The sequence below is a fragment of the Ctenopharyngodon idella genome, chromosome 11 (assembly GCF_019924925.1).
Source record: "Ctenopharyngodon idella isolate HZGC_01 chromosome 11, HZGC01, whole genome shotgun sequence".
Taxonomy (NCBI): domain Eukaryota; kingdom Metazoa; phylum Chordata; class Actinopteri; order Cypriniformes; family Xenocyprididae; genus Ctenopharyngodon; species Ctenopharyngodon idella.
Genome location: NC_067230.1, coordinates 23,240,612 through 23,256,040, shown reverse-complemented (window position 1 = coordinate 23,256,040; position 15,429 = coordinate 23,240,612). Strand labels below are relative to the sequence as shown.

General features: G+C 39.4%; 1 protein-coding gene across 2 annotated transcripts; it reads left to right on the top strand.

Annotated features, from left to right (window-relative positions):
- The first annotated feature begins 312 nt into the window (after positions 1-312).
- On the top strand, positions 313-14,769 carry vegfd (vascular endothelial growth factor D). Of its 2 annotated transcripts, XM_051912150.1 has the most exons (7): positions 348-1,237; positions 6,759-6,957; positions 7,081-7,271; positions 10,705-10,841; positions 11,197-11,300; positions 11,510-11,633; positions 14,221-14,769. In XM_051912150.1, exons 1-6 carry the CDS (start codon positions 1,148-1,150, stop codon positions 11,602-11,604), a joined length of 816 nt encoding a protein of 271 aa, XP_051768110.1. In that variant the 5' UTR covers positions 348-1,147; the 3' UTR covers positions 11,605-11,633; positions 14,221-14,769. The 2 variants fall into 2 exon arrangements, with proteins under 2 accessions (XP_051768111.1, XP_051768110.1); XM_051912151.1 differs by lacking the exon at positions 11,510-11,633 and having other exon boundaries at positions 313-1,237.
- The last annotated feature ends 660 nt before the right edge of the window (positions 14,770-15,429 follow it).

Below are 15,429 nucleotides of genomic sequence, written 5' to 3'. Positions count from 1 at the left end.
TCTGTTTTTATTTTGTATCTGGCTCTGGTTCACATTGTATCTGATCACAACATGTTTTCCTTTATCTAATATCTGTGGCAAGTTTCCTTTATGTTAACCCTGAGGATGTGACCACACAGTTCATTCACATTTTATAAAAGTGACCATGTCCAGAATCTACACAAACAATCATGTAATAGATTTCCTTTGACCCACTGATAATAGATTCCTCTGAAGCTTTTAAAGTAAAAGCATTCAGATGATCTGATAGAGCACAGAGTGTGGGTGCAGAGAACGGCACTCACAACCCATTACGCTGCATTAAAGCTCCCTCTAATTCCCGACTCGTATTACAAGCTCATTGTTGGATCTGCTTGAGAGTGACGCGCACACTCGCAGAGAACGAGAGAAAGGGCATGTCGGCTTAGCTCCCCTCCTTTTTCATCCCGCCACTTTGCTGCATTTAAGTGGGATATTGGCTGGATTCAGTCTGTCTTTTCCTCGCACTCTCTCTCTTCTCCCTTCATCCCTCTGTTCCCCCTTCCCTCCTCCTCTTCCTCCTCTTCCCCCTCCTTCACTCCTTGCCCTCTGTAGAGGTCTGGATCACATTTAAAACCACATGTTCCTGTGTGCGAGCAACTGAGCCTGGAAGTCTGCAAGCAGGAAACGTGGTGACAGTGGAGTGGGACTGGAGCGCACAGCGACGGGACAGACGTGCACGCCTCCCAGATGGCCTTGCACGCACTGGCGGCTGGAAAATACTGGATGTGAGCAAACACATATATGGTGTGACACATCTGGGTCTGTGGAGGCACTGGGCCAAATTTGGCCGGTCCAAGACGGATGACAACACCAAGGGGTCGTCCTGCTCAGAAAGAATCATACAAAAGAGAAGGGAAATTCTTCCTCGGCCAAGTACAAACTGTTGTCCTAGACCAGCACTGATTGATGTCTCTATCTCCTCCTCTTTTTTTTTTTTTTTTTTTTTTTAAAGAGGAGATCCCATTTGGCTCCGGAAAGCTCGTTGTCACAGGTCTCTCTTGGTGCTCCTGTGTGGTCCTGTGTGAGAAACTTGCTTCGTGATTTGTGAGTGTGCGTGAGTGTATACGCAGACTGGCCTCTCTCGCTGCTTAATCGCTGGACGGTACCCTGGAGAGTAAGTAGCAGGATGAAGACACAGAAATGTACTGGACTTCACATGTTGCTACTCCTGTATGTCAGACTGATGCTGGCAGTGGACGCCTACAGACCCCAGAGAGTGAGTATGGCATCCTTCAGCATTCATTTAGGACACCAAAAGCAGCCAAAACCACAGGACACTTTGTTTGTTCGCAGTTGAATTTGAAAGATACTGAGGTTTAATTGAATGTAATTTTCATTTTTAATTTTAAATGTCCATATTTAGTTGTGAACCATGAATCCTTCTGTCATCATTTGTACTCTTAAATGTCCCAAAAGGGAGGTTTTGCAGCAATGTTATAGAAGAACCATTTTTGGATCCCCACAGAACCTTTCAGTGAACAGTTGTTAATAGAACCCTTTTTTTTATTAGCTCTAAGAACATTTATAAAAATTAAAAAAAAAAAATTGTGGAATGGAAAGGTTCCAGTGATGTTCTTAATGGAACCATAAATGGCAATAAAGAACTTTCATTTTTTTCATATTCATTAGACTCACCTCCATGTCGTTCCAAACCTGAATGACTTTCATTCTTCTGAGAAGCACAAAAGTAGATATACTAAAGAATCTTTTTGATCATTCAATGAAAGTCAAAGGGATCTAAAACAATATTGGACCCCACACATTTCTCCGTTTTTCATTTTTGGATGAACTGCCCCTTTAAAATGGCTGTTCCAACAGGATTTAATGTAATTTTGCGCTGACTCACTGAATAGGGACCTGTTGCAAGCTCAGCAGGGCCTTGATGGGGCCTCCTGCTGTGACCTCCGGGTCATTTAATAGCAAATTTGATCATTTTCACACGTGTTACTTTGGAAAACGAGACTTAAATCAGTCTGAAGTCAATGACAATGTTTGGAATTGCAATTTTTGCTGTAATATGGATGGTTCCCCTGGAAGCACACTGGGGAACCCTAGGCTACTAGTGAGAATTTCCAAAGACAAGCTGTTAAGGTTATTCATCTGTTTTTCTTTGTGTGTATGTGAGTATATCAATGATAGGTTATGTAAGAAGGGTGATGAGTTCCAAGCAGTGGCGCAATAGCATAATATCCTATTCGTTTTTACAGATACACTCCATAAAGGGGCATGTGTTAGTGTTTGTGTGTGTGTGTGTGTGTGTGTGTGTGTATGGCATAAAGCCTGGTATCCAAGTGCAGCCTGAGGCGTTTTAGGGTCTTTTATATGTTCAAACTCTCAATGTTCTCACACGTCTAATTTCTTCTTCCTTGTTAGGGGCCTCTACCTCATTAAGTTTGTCCAGGGAAAATGCACAGTTGTAACTCATATTCTTTCTTTCTTTTAAATCCCTCCTCATTCTCTCGCGCTTTCTGTTTGTTGTTGCATTGTCTGCGTGGGTAAGTGGAAGCAGACGTCTCCACCCTAACATACTGAAGGGATCATAGAAGATAATGTCACTACACGACAGCAGGATGCGAGACTTCTCTGGTGATGACTTCCATATCGCGTGCCAGCCCTCTCCATCCCGGCCTCGGCTGTTTTACTTCCCGCCCGCTTTGTGGCTTTCCCGTCTCATAAAAGCATGATTGGGATTTGGAAGTCCTTTGGACCCTATTGATCTTTTTGTAGTGTTTGTAGTAAACATTTAAAACCAAGCCAGTGCTGGCTTTTGCCTGCTTAACTCAATATTCTCAATAACTCATGTGGTATTGATTGAGAGGTGGTAGACTTTGGGGTTTGTGTGTATATGCTCTACAACAAGTTAAGCAAATCTTACATGGGCATAATCTGCTCCTTAAACTCATGTCATGAAGGGTATTGAAGAGACAGACCAATGTATTGAGGACTGCAACATTTTATGTTTTTTTTTTTCATTATTAATGAGTTTCAAGCAAATGTTGTTTAAAATAAATGCTCATCAAAACATTTGTTTTTATGATTTATGTAGGCCTACATTTGCTATTATTTAGTTGTATTAGGCTATATCTAGGCTTAACACTATGTGATATCTTTTGCAATACTAGTAACCAGCTAACTGTACATTATCACCCTTATTACTTGACTACTTAGGAAATAAATATGTGGAAATGAAATATTGATTTGAAATTATTAAGTTATTTTATAATCTTATTTGAATGTAATTTACGCTTCTGTTAAAGGTGCAATGTGTAAATTTTAGCGGCATCTAGTGGTGAAGTTGCAAACTGCAACCAACGGTGCTCACCCCTCCCTTTTGGAGAAGCTACAGTGGCCGTAAGACAAAGATGTCGATTTCTGAGACCGTAGAGAGTAGCCTGTGTGAAGCAATGAGGTTTCTTCTTACTTCTAACAAAGAACAGTCTCTGCTTTTAATAAACCAGACGACTACTACTGCTGCTTCGTGCGTATTCAACGTAGTGACGATTCAAGCTGCCTCTAAAAACACAAACGATTTAGAAGAACAACAACATAGTGACTAAACTTGCTTGTTTAGGGCTGCTGTAGAAACATGTCCGTGTTGTGCCAAATTTTGACTCCCTGCCAAATTTTTACCCCCCTCGTTGAAGTCACTATCTGATTGCCTAATCTTAACCCCACCCCTAATCCTAACCCCTCCCCCACACTTAATCCTAAACCTACCAATACTAGGGGGGTAATAATTTGGCAGGGGTAGGAATTCTGCACCACACCAGCGCATAATGCCGATTAAACATGCAAGGGTACCTGCGGTATATGTAGATGGCCCATTCTAAGGTAATAAAAACATAACGGTTTATTATGTAAGTTCTTTATACACCACTGAAAACATAGTTATGTATATTATATTGCATTTCTGTCAGTAGATCCTCCTAAAATTTACACATTGCACCTTTAAGAAAACAAATAGGACACCACAGTGTACAAAACAATCGTCCAAGCAACAAGATGAGCACCACAGCAATATTACTGTAATATTAATACTGACATTATCATTACAATAAACGATTCTTAATGTGGTGCTGGTTGTGTTTTTATGAAGACGCAACTGAAGTGTGAATCCGTGGTGTGAGAGATATGAAAGTTGCGCAGATTGGTTACCCAGATGAGCATACTGCTATTGAGCGTTGACATGGAAGAAGGAGAATAAGAATAATTGATGATGGGCTGTTGGATTATTAGAAAATAATGCACATCCGAGGTGGTAAAGTGGCCACGATGTGGAGTGTTGTATTTCAAGACAATTTGTCAGCTCTTGTGTGTAGGATTAATTTCTTATGCATTTCATCCCAGGCTAATTCCAAAACATAATTTTAGAGCTAGCAACGGAGGCTTGAGCCATTGATATCATACTAATGCAGTTATTAAGTGTGTGTGAATTACCAGAGTCCTGAGTCTGTGCGTCTCACAACAGTCTTTACTAAGGCAGCAGCTTCTTTACTAATAGTGAAACTGTAAGTTTATCTGCTTCAAGAACAGCGCCGTTATTACCTCGCTAGTGAGAAATGTCATATAGCTTTAAACTTGATAAATTATTTCACTAATAAAATTGTCAGAGCAGAGCTGACAACTCTTTTCCATACTGTATGCATTTGCGTCTGAGAGGGAGAGAGCGGAAAAAGAGAGCATGTGCTTTCCGTACATAATAAAATGTAATTTTGTGGCAAAAAAAAAAAAAAAAAGGAAATAATTTGTCGTTTTTTTCTGTTGTTTACTATATTTATTGGCTTGGTCAGTGGAGTTGTGGGTTTTGGTTCTTTTGCTGTTGTAGGCTGTAAGGACCTTTAGATAACTGAAATCATTTGGCGAAGTGATATGGACATGTAATACGTCAAGACCTGCCTGGAACTACTTTATCCTTGTGTTTCCATGAAAATAATTGCACACAGGGCCTAAAATGAACACTAACCAAGCGCTAAATGCAAGTAAAAACCGGTGTTGGCATGTATATGAAACTGTGTCAATCGCCAGTTGGCCGGTAGCATTTTTATGAATTCTAACAAAGCGAAATTGTGAGAACGTGAACATGAACAAGCATGAACGATGCTCGGGACAGTTGATGGGGCAAAAAAAGTTTAAGCCTTGCAAATTTAAATAATCAAGCTCAAGAAGACGCAAAAAGGAACTCCGTCGTGTGGGAAGTTTTCTGTGTGCAAACATCCAAAGTGCACGAATACTGAATTGAGCTCTCATTCACGTCTTCTTGTGCTTGAACAGACATACTGAAACAAAATTATGTCAAAATGCCCATCTTGGCAAGCATCCTTACTCAGCTGTGTCTTAACTGAAAGTAAACAGTTGAGAAGTATATTGGAACCATGTATTAGCTCTTAAAGTGAGAGCAGCCTTCCTGCTGCTGTTGTTTTTTTAATTTTTTTAATGGTAATCAAACAACAAAAGACAAAGAACAATCACTCATTGCTCTTGACTGAATAACTTTTGTAACTTTAATAAGGATTAATCTATGTTTCATGGCTGGTAAATTTTCTCAAGTCACCGGCCATTGACACGTGTGGCAAAAAGTTAGTTTTAGGCCCTAATTGCATAACTTAGAATGTTTGTCAACCAATCAGATTCAAGCATTCAACAGCTCTTAGTATGATAGGAAATAACAGACTGCGGTATCCCATGTTTGACTAATAAGAAACATCTAGACAGAGCCATGGTGTAATGTAATATTGGCATTATATTGACCATTATTTAATTGAATCTCTACGTATCAATATCGGCATTGGCCACTGAAAGACTGGTGACTTTGTAAAGGTTATTCTGCAGCTGTCACTAGGCACTTAGTAGTTATTCAATCCATGTTTTGCAAAACAGCCATGATCTTCTGTTCATATTGGTGGCAAGCATCCCAAACTCTAATCCCTGGGATCTGTGTCTTCACTGAGCTTCTAAACAGGTGGTCCATACTGAGCTAATAGAGTGTATGTTCCAGTTGTTTAGAGTGGGCCTCTGCCAGAGGGTGTTCCGTGTGTTTGGCTACACAAGCTGGTTTGAGAGAAGAAAATCTGAACTTTATGGCCTGACAACAAACCTAGATTGAACACAAAGTTCTAGATAAGTTTTAAAGATTGAACATTTAAAATTCAATATGCCTTGTGAAGCCAAACTGCGTATGATTGTCCAGTTAGCAGAGATTTTAGAACTGCTTCAGATTATTCAAGAGTTCATTCAGCCATGCTTGATGGTTGCATAGTCATGTCATTTTTATAGATCTTTTCAGCAACTTCTGAGGGAACACTCTGTGGATTATATTGCATTTGTAAAACTAAGGAGCTGTATAAGGTCTGATGCAACCCTGGTATATAAGTCACAGCTGCATCCTTTCCCTAGTAGTGTAATACAGATTCATTACACAGCCAAAAAATGCTGAGAAATCCAACATTGATTATCACTACTGCCCTCTAGTGGACAGATATTTGAGACTTCACATACCTCACAAACAGCAGGAAGTTTGTATGATGCAAGGGGAAAGAATGTGTTCCTAATGTGTGTAGAATTAGGGCATTCATTTCTAATCCTTTGATTTATCTAACTTCTGCTGTGCTCTTCTATGGCTGATTTTTGCTTAGCATGCCTCAATCATATTCTTCTGAAAATTGTTTGCCTCTGTACTAAAATCAGCAGCTCCAATGTCATCAGTCTTGTCATCATTCAATATTGTATTTCTCCAATAGGACATAAACCAGGAGAAGTGGGAACAAGAACTGAGGGAAGCCGGAAGTCTGGATGAGCTTCTGATGTTGACCGAATACCCGGACTGGAAGCTATGGAGATGCAGACTCAAGCTGAAGCACTTTGACGACGCTTCTCCACCCGAGAACCGCAGGTCAACTCGCTATGCGGCTGCATCATTCAGCCCAGAGATGCTAAAAGGTTGAGACCTTCATGCAAACACAATTGAAAATGTGTGGTGTCTAAGTACACATATTTGTGATTAGCAATGTGGTGGCAAAATGTACAGAAAGTATAAATGTATATAGTTTTTTTTTTCTTCAGATATTGATGACGAATGGCAGAAAACACAGTGTATGCCCAGAGAGACGTGTGTAGAAGTGGCTAAAGAACTGGGCACCAATACGGCGGTGTTTTTCAAGCCCCCATGCGTCTCTGTCTTCAGGTGTGGCGGCTGCTGCAACAAAGAGGGAGTTACCTGCCGAAATACAAGCATGACTTATGTCAATAAAACTGTGAGCACTACTCATTGCATTGCGTGGGTATTACATAAAAATTAATGTCCAATACAATTTATTTGTACTCGCTTATTTATATGGAAATGATGTGCAGTTCATTCAATATATATTAAGGGATAGTTCACACAAAAATGAAAATTCTATCATCATTTACTCACCCTCAAATTGTTCCAAACCTGTATTCACACTTACAAATAAGTCAGATAAATAAATAGTATGCGTATTTGGTGTGCTGTCCGAGGAGACGGCTCCGAGCTCGGAATTTGGCCCGAACCCAGAGTACTCCCCCCGTATTCTGGTTTAGGAAGATAACCAGGCGAGTGTGAGATTTGGTTAGGAAGATAACCGGGCGAGTGTGAGGAGACGGGGTGGTGGAGGGATGCTGAAAAACTGTCGAGAAACATGGGTGAGTCGACTGCGTATTTATAATGTCCTCCACTTATGCTGATTGGGTAGACATGTTGATAACTGATTGCTGACAGCTGGTTGGAATGACGTGATGATTGAAAGGATCATTTGAAAGCGCTCCTCCCGAATTTTGTTAATAAAACATCATTTAAAGGGTTAGTTCACCCAAAAATGAAAATTCTGTCATTAATTACTCACCCCCATGCCGTTTTACACCCGTAAGACCTTTGTTGATCTTCGGAACACAAATTAAGATATTTTTGTTTAAATCCGATGGCTCCGTGAGGCCTACATAGGGAGCAATGACATTTCCTCTCTGAAGATCCATAAAGGTACTAAAAACATATTTAAATCAGTTCATGTGAGTACAGTGGTTCAATATTAATATTATAAAGCGACGAGAATATTTTTGGCGCACCAAAAAAACGAAATAATGAATTATTTAGTGATGGCCGATTTCAAAACACTGCTTCAGGAAGATTCGGAGCGTAATGAATCAGCGTGTCGAATCATGATTCGGATCGCGTGTCAAACCGCCAAACTGCTGAAATCACGTGACTTTGGCGCTCCGAACTGCGGATTCGACACGCTGATTCATAACGCTCCGAAGCTTCCTGAAGCAGTGTTTTGAAATCGGCCATCACTAAATAATTCATTATTTAGTTTTTTTTGGCACGGCAAAAATATTCTCGTCGCTTTATAATATTAATATTGAACCACTGTACTCATATGAACTGATTTAAATATGTTTTCAGTACCTTTATGGATCTTGAGAGAGGAAATGTCATTGCTCCCTATGTAGGCCTCACGGAGCCATTGGATTTAAATAAAAATATCTCAATTTGCGTTCCGAAGATTAACGAAGGTCTTACGGGTGTGGAACGGCATGAGCGTGAGTAATAAATGACAGAATTATCATTTTGGGTGAACTAACCCTTTAATTTCATTCTTCTGCTGAACACAAAAGAGAATATTTTGAATAATATGGGTAACCAAACAGTTGATGGATCGCTTTGACTTCCATAGTATGGAAAATATACTATGGAATTGTAAATAATGGAGTCCCATCAACTTCCAAATATCTTCTTTTGTGGTCAGCAGATATGGAGCCCCGCACATGACATGCAGGAAAAAAAAGTAAGTCGTGCACATGCTTTACTAAGTCGTTCCCTCTATTTACTAAATCGTGTGCGCTATTTAGCAAATCGAAGGGACAAATTAGTAAATCGTGCGCACGATTTAGTCTACTATTTTTTTTCCTGCATATCATGTGAAAGGCACCGTAGCAGAGGAAAGAAATTCATACAGGTATGGAACAACTTGAGGGTGAGTAAATGATGACAGAATTTTCATGTTTGGGTGATCTATCCCTTTAAGAATTATATATTGAGCATCAATATGCAATCATAGGACCCATTCACACAGAACATTTTTGCATTTAAAAAGAAAAAAACACAAGGTCTAGAGCAAACTCAGTCCTGGAGGGCCACTCTCCTGCAGAGTTTAGCTCCAACTTGCCTAGAAGTTTTTAGCCTATAGTAAGACCTTGATTAGCTGGTTCAGGTGTGTTTAATTAGGGTTGGAGCTAAACTCTGCAGGACAGTGGCCCCCCAGGAGCAGGATTGGACACCCCTGTTCTAGAGACACTTTTTTTTTTAAAGTAGAAACTTTTGCGAGTAACGGACGTAGGCCGGTAAGAGCTGTGCGTGTAAACCTCACTCCCTGGGGCTTCATTTATAAAGCGTGCGTACGCACAGATTTGATCTTAGGGTGTGCGTATGCTTAAATCCACACCAGTGCTTATATTTATAAAAACGGTCTTTGATGTGGAAAAGTTCTTAGCGCCACGTCAGGGTCTGAGCAGACGTACGTTCTTTTCCTTGTCAGATTACTGTAGGTTTTTGGAAATCAAAGCTATTCTTGCAGCTCGCCATTATAAATTAAAGGATTTGGAAGATGACTGGTGATCTTTTAAATGTAAATGACATTAATTAAGTGTCTTTTACAACACGGAGAACTGAAACCATTCAGCTGTGCACAAGTTCAAGATGATTTGCGATTTATAGATTTCACTTCTGAAAGAGAGGCGTACGCTCATTTTCTGTGTGTACATTCATTCCATGAATCACACGTACGCACATTGGAGAAATGATCGTAAGATCAAATTTAGGACAGTTTCTGCGCAACATTTCATAAATGAGGCCCCAGATCTCAAGAGGTGCTCTAGCAACTGATGCTGCGGTCTTTAGCCTCCTTGTTAGAGTGCCCAACTCCCATGCTGGCGGACCGGGGTTCGAGTCCCGCTTAGAGCGGGCGGTTCGTACAGGAAGGGTTACATTGGTGCCGTGACCCGGATGGGAGTGAGGTTTAGGGGGGTGAGTGTAACGGACGTAGACCGGTAAGAGCTGTGAGTGTAAACCTCACTCCCCTGATCTCAAGAGGTGCTCTAGTGACTGATGCTAGAGGCTGCGGTCTTTAGCCTCCTTGTTAGAGTGCCCTACTCCCATGCCGGCGGACCAGGGTTCGAGTCCTGCTTAGAGCGGGTGGTTCGTACAGGAGGGGTTACATGCGAGATGCGAGAACAATGGTCAAACCCGTCCATCTAGTGCATGTTAACAATGGAAAGGCAGCATAGTGGAATGCAAAAACGTGTTCTGTGTGAACAGCCCCTTACACAGTCTTAAAGAGACAGTCCACTCAAAAATAAAAAAAAAATCTGTCAACATTTACTTACCCTCATTTTGAACCGCTTTTATTATCCTTTTGTGTCCTTTTTAAAATTTTAAAGCATTGGTCACTGTCAATTATAATTTAAAGGAAAAGAGCAGCCAGTATCAATCTTCAAAATTTCTCCCTTTATGTTCCACAGAAGAAAGTAATTCTGCATGTTTGGAACATCATGAGGGTGAGAAAATGATGACAGAATTTAAATTTTTGACTGAACTATCGCTTCAACATATGTGTTTATGTTACAAACACTGTTCCATTTGATTCTTTGTAAAAGACGTCCTCTTCCTCACAGATTTTGAGTGTGAGTCTGGCGCCGTATAAATCTGGACCAGAGCCTGTGCTGGTGAAAATAGCCAATCACACTGAGTGTAAGTGCCAGGAACACGCGCTGATCCGCAGACATGTTCGTGAGAAGCACAGGAAGAACGGGTCAGTACCAGACTCATATGTAACAGAATAGGTTAAGATTAAATAATAGCAAATGTTTTAGAAAATACCAAATTGATTACAAGCAGGTTGAGCTGGATGAAGTTATCAATGAGGCAATCAGCATTCCCCTGCACTTACATTATAAGTGCAATATATTTTTTTACAGAGATTGGCTGGTGTATAATCAAACTTCATGCTTAGACCAAACCCTTGTTTTTCCAGTGCCACGCTGTGTTATTCACTGTTGATACAGCAGTGTTGCTCTTAGAGAAATTACAGATTGTGCCTTGCTGAGTGGCAGCCATTTGTAGGAGTGCTTTCTGCCATAATAATATGTCTCTGTGTGTGAATGCAGTTGCTCTCCTACACGTAAGCCCGAAGACAAGAGGCTATGCAACAAAGGTTTAATATGGGACTGGATGGCGGAGAGATGTGTGACGTACCCCTCCAGTAAACAAGGTCAGTGAGTAATTGATTTCAACTCCCGTATTTCCGTTTTCTGTTCTGGTCTAAAACACAGATGCCTCAGTTACTTTTTATTTAGTCGCTATGTTTCATAAACTTAAATTTAATATAGAACCAACAAGGCACAAACAACAACATGATATTTTTACACCTGCGATAATAACATATTTATTTTATTTGATTTTATTATTTTATTTTACCAGAACCGCCATCTACCGTCAGTGAGGAGGACTGTGAGATTGATGTAGAGCGATGTGAATGTATTCCAAAACGGACAGACAGATTACACCATACGTGACACAATTCAACAAATCGTCTAAACTAAAGGTAGAATGACTTTCAAAAATATACATTTCATTTATCTCACACTTTTAGATAGGCTATTAAAACTAACTTGTAATGTTTGAATGAAAATTACATTGCTTACTTTACATTTTCTTAGAGTGTTTTTGTATATGTATGTTTTTTTTAAATGCATTTTTTCACTTCGCTATGGAGTACTTTATTCTGATTGGTCAGTTGCGCCATTCCGTGGTCTGGTATTTCAGTTCACTTCTTTTGTGTCTCTCGTATCACACTGTATACTCGAGCTGTTTTGATTAAAACAAAAGCAATTGCCGCCGCCATCTTGCGTCTCATTTATCAACTGTAGTTAAAACTCACCTCAGAGGACTTCAGCATTTTGTATTGTTTCAATCTTCATTTTGTTGCTTAAGCCCAATATATGCATAACATTATAAAGTAATTTCAGCACAAATCAAGATTTCATGTCCACGTATTTAGCCTATTTATTTGGTAAGTAGCTGTGCCATTCCACTTTGGGATCTGATGACCCTGTCAAGCTTCAATTTTGCTGTAATGATGGACTCACTGTAAATGATCCCTTAGCAAAGCTTTTCAGTCTGATATACGCATAGCCTGTTATTCAGATTCAAGTGGAATATTTAACTACCCAGCTAACAAAAATATGTTCTAAAATGTTTCGCTAATATTCCTATTAAATTCTGAAAATGTTATTTTTGTATGTTCTCTGAAAGTTAAAATCTTGTTAAGCTTAGCCTATATGCTAACATTTAGCAATGTTCTATTTTGTTCTGTTTTCATTTTGTTTTCTATTTTCATTATCATTATGCAAACATTAGTTATTTTTGAATGTTTTCTGAACGTTCTGAAACAAGTAATAACATTTAAAGAAACATTAGACAAACGTTCAATTGAAACGTTTCAGAAAAGTTACCTTTTTGTGCTAACGTTTTTAAGACCAGATTAACTATAAACAAAAGTTTATAACTATAAACAAAATGTTTTTGTTTATAGCATTGAGAGAACCTTGCCAGAACGTTAGCCAAAGTCCTGAGAATGTTCCCTGTTAGCTGGGTATAAAGACAGAGCGCATTTAGGCCATGCCCACATCGGGGGGGGGAAAACAATCCAACCGTCTCCATTGACTTTGTATTGTGTGAGGCTGCCTCCTTGTCATTTCTGACTTATAACAAAAAACAGAACAATGCCTTAAAGCTTTTTTAGCAAACAAGCTAAAAAAACCCTGAATTAAGTTTTTATAAGCTACCGAACCGTAAAAGCCAGCCTTTAAGGAGACAAAAGTGGATACAGGCAATAAGACGTGAAGCATCAGCAGGAAGAATGGGTAAATTTTGGGATCCTGACACTCAGTATGCCTCAATAAGCCTACGTGTGCAGTAAACATTTAGTCACTGTTAAAGGAACACTCCACTTTTTTTGAAAATAGGCTCATTTTCCAGCTCCCCTAGTGTTAAACAGTTGAGTTTTACCGTTTTCGAATCCATTCAGCCGATCTCCGGATCTGGCGGTACCACTTTTAGCATAGATTAGCGTAGTTCATTGAATCTGATTAGACCGTTAGCATCTCGTTAAAAAATGACCAAAGAGTTTCAATATTTTTCCTATTTAAAACTTGACTCTTCTGTAGTTACATCGACCGAAGGAAAATTAAAAGTTGCGATTTTCTAGGCCGATATGGCTAGGAACTATACTGTAATTCCAGCGTATTAATCAAGGAACTTTGCTGCCGTACCATGGCTGCAGCAGGCGCAATGATATTACGCAGCGTCTGTGTAATATCATTGCGCCTGCTGCACCCATGGTACGGCAGCAAAGTTCCTTGATTATTACGCCGGAGTGACAGTATAGTTCCTAGTCATATCGGCCTAGAAAATCGCAACTTTTAATTTTCCTTCGGTCTTAGTACACGATGTAACTACAGAAGAGTCAAGTTTTAAATAGGAAAAATATTGAAACTCTTTGGTCATTTTTTAACGAGATGCTAACGGTCTAATCAGATTCAATGAACTATGCTAAGCTATGCTAAAAGTGGTACCGCCAGACCCGGAGATCGGCTGAATGGATTCGAAAACGGTAAAACTCAACTGTTTAACTCTAGGGGAGTTGGAAAATGAGCCTATTTTCAAAAAAAGTGGAGTGTTCCTTTAAGTCAAATATCCAAATGTCAGTTTTATATATTTCCCGTCGCTGATTACATTACCCTCCAGTGGGCGTAGTTCTCATAGTAATATGACATGTTGCGCTCTGTCTCAATCGCCTGTATCCACTTTTTAGTCCTTAAACGCTCGTTTTTTGGGTCGACAGCTTATAAACTCTTGTAGGTTTTTGGTTCTGGGTTTTTTCAGCCTGTTTTCTGTACACCTTGTCACATAGCAGCTTTTAGACATTGTTCTGTTTTTTGTTATAAGTCAGAAATGACAAGGAGGCAGCCTCACGCAATACAAAGTCAATGGAGACGGTTGGATTGTTTTCCCTCCTGGTGGGCGTGGTTTTCAGATTATGATGCGTGTCTCTCTGTCTCTATGGAGGCAAGTTTGAGCTATTTCTCACCATCTAATCAATGACACTTTTCTTTTGCATTCTTTTACAGCTGCAAGAGAGAAAACAACAATGAACTCGACACCCTGACAATCTGCAAGTGCCGAATGCAGAGACTGCAAAATACCATTTAATTTATTTATCTCTCTATTTATATCAAATAAAAATACTTTATTAACATTTATTCACACATCTCATCAGTATCATGGCAGCGATGGCTTTCTAAATATAAAAAACAACTCTGCTTTTCCTGTCTGAACACATTGAAAAATGAAATCTGAGGTAAATGTCTCCTTTGCACTGAAATCAACATTTCATCGTAAAGAATATCTGTGGAATTTTCTTAGATATAATTTATATCTATAATAGTTATATTTAAGTATAACTTATAATTTTTCAAAATGTTTCCTGAGGGGCTAATAGGGTCCCCTCCATCATGTTTCCATTGCACAAGAGGACTATATGTTGGATGGTGAAGTTCTTCAATGACTAAGCCTCTTTTTAAATTGTCTTCCCCACTGAGCATGCTGCCAACAATAAGAAAACATGTACTGAAGATAAAAAGCTGTTCAAATAAAAAATGGCAAATTTAAAAAATAAATAGGCCTATGATTGTGATGTTTTCAAGCACCATTTTAATGCTGTGTATATGAAAGCATAAAAGAGCATCCTTGGTATGTTTTAAGAACATGTCATTTACAGTATGTACATTTCCTGTATAAGGCCTTGTAAAAGCCCATAAAGTCTTAGAGCAAATTTTGTCAGTAGTCAGCAGTCAGTAATTCCCGACTATAAGAGACTATATTTTCTCGAACAAATAGATCTATAGTGTTCATGCTGGTTTTGCTTGACGTATTCTTCCTCTGGTAAGATTTCCATGGAAACACTTCCTTTCACTTACAGTAGTACCATCATAGCCCTGACATTAATGGTAGGTCTAAGCAGCTTGGGGGCAAACGTGAATAAATCATTATTAGTACAAAACGTTTGTAAGAGCCATGACTCATTGTCTGATGTGTTACCCTGTTTGATGATAACACCCATAACAAACAGATGTCAAAGCTGACTGCAGTGAAATTAAATTGATGTGTAGTTGGCTCACACATAAAAGACAGTGGCCCAACAGTAGCACAGTCAGTCAACTTGTTTTCCAGTAATTATCCATTTTTTTCCCCAATGAGTAGGGATTTGGCGTGACAAGCTGCTAAAATGCAATTTTTCTGCCACAGTGTATTGCAACAGCAACTTCATGCTGATGTGA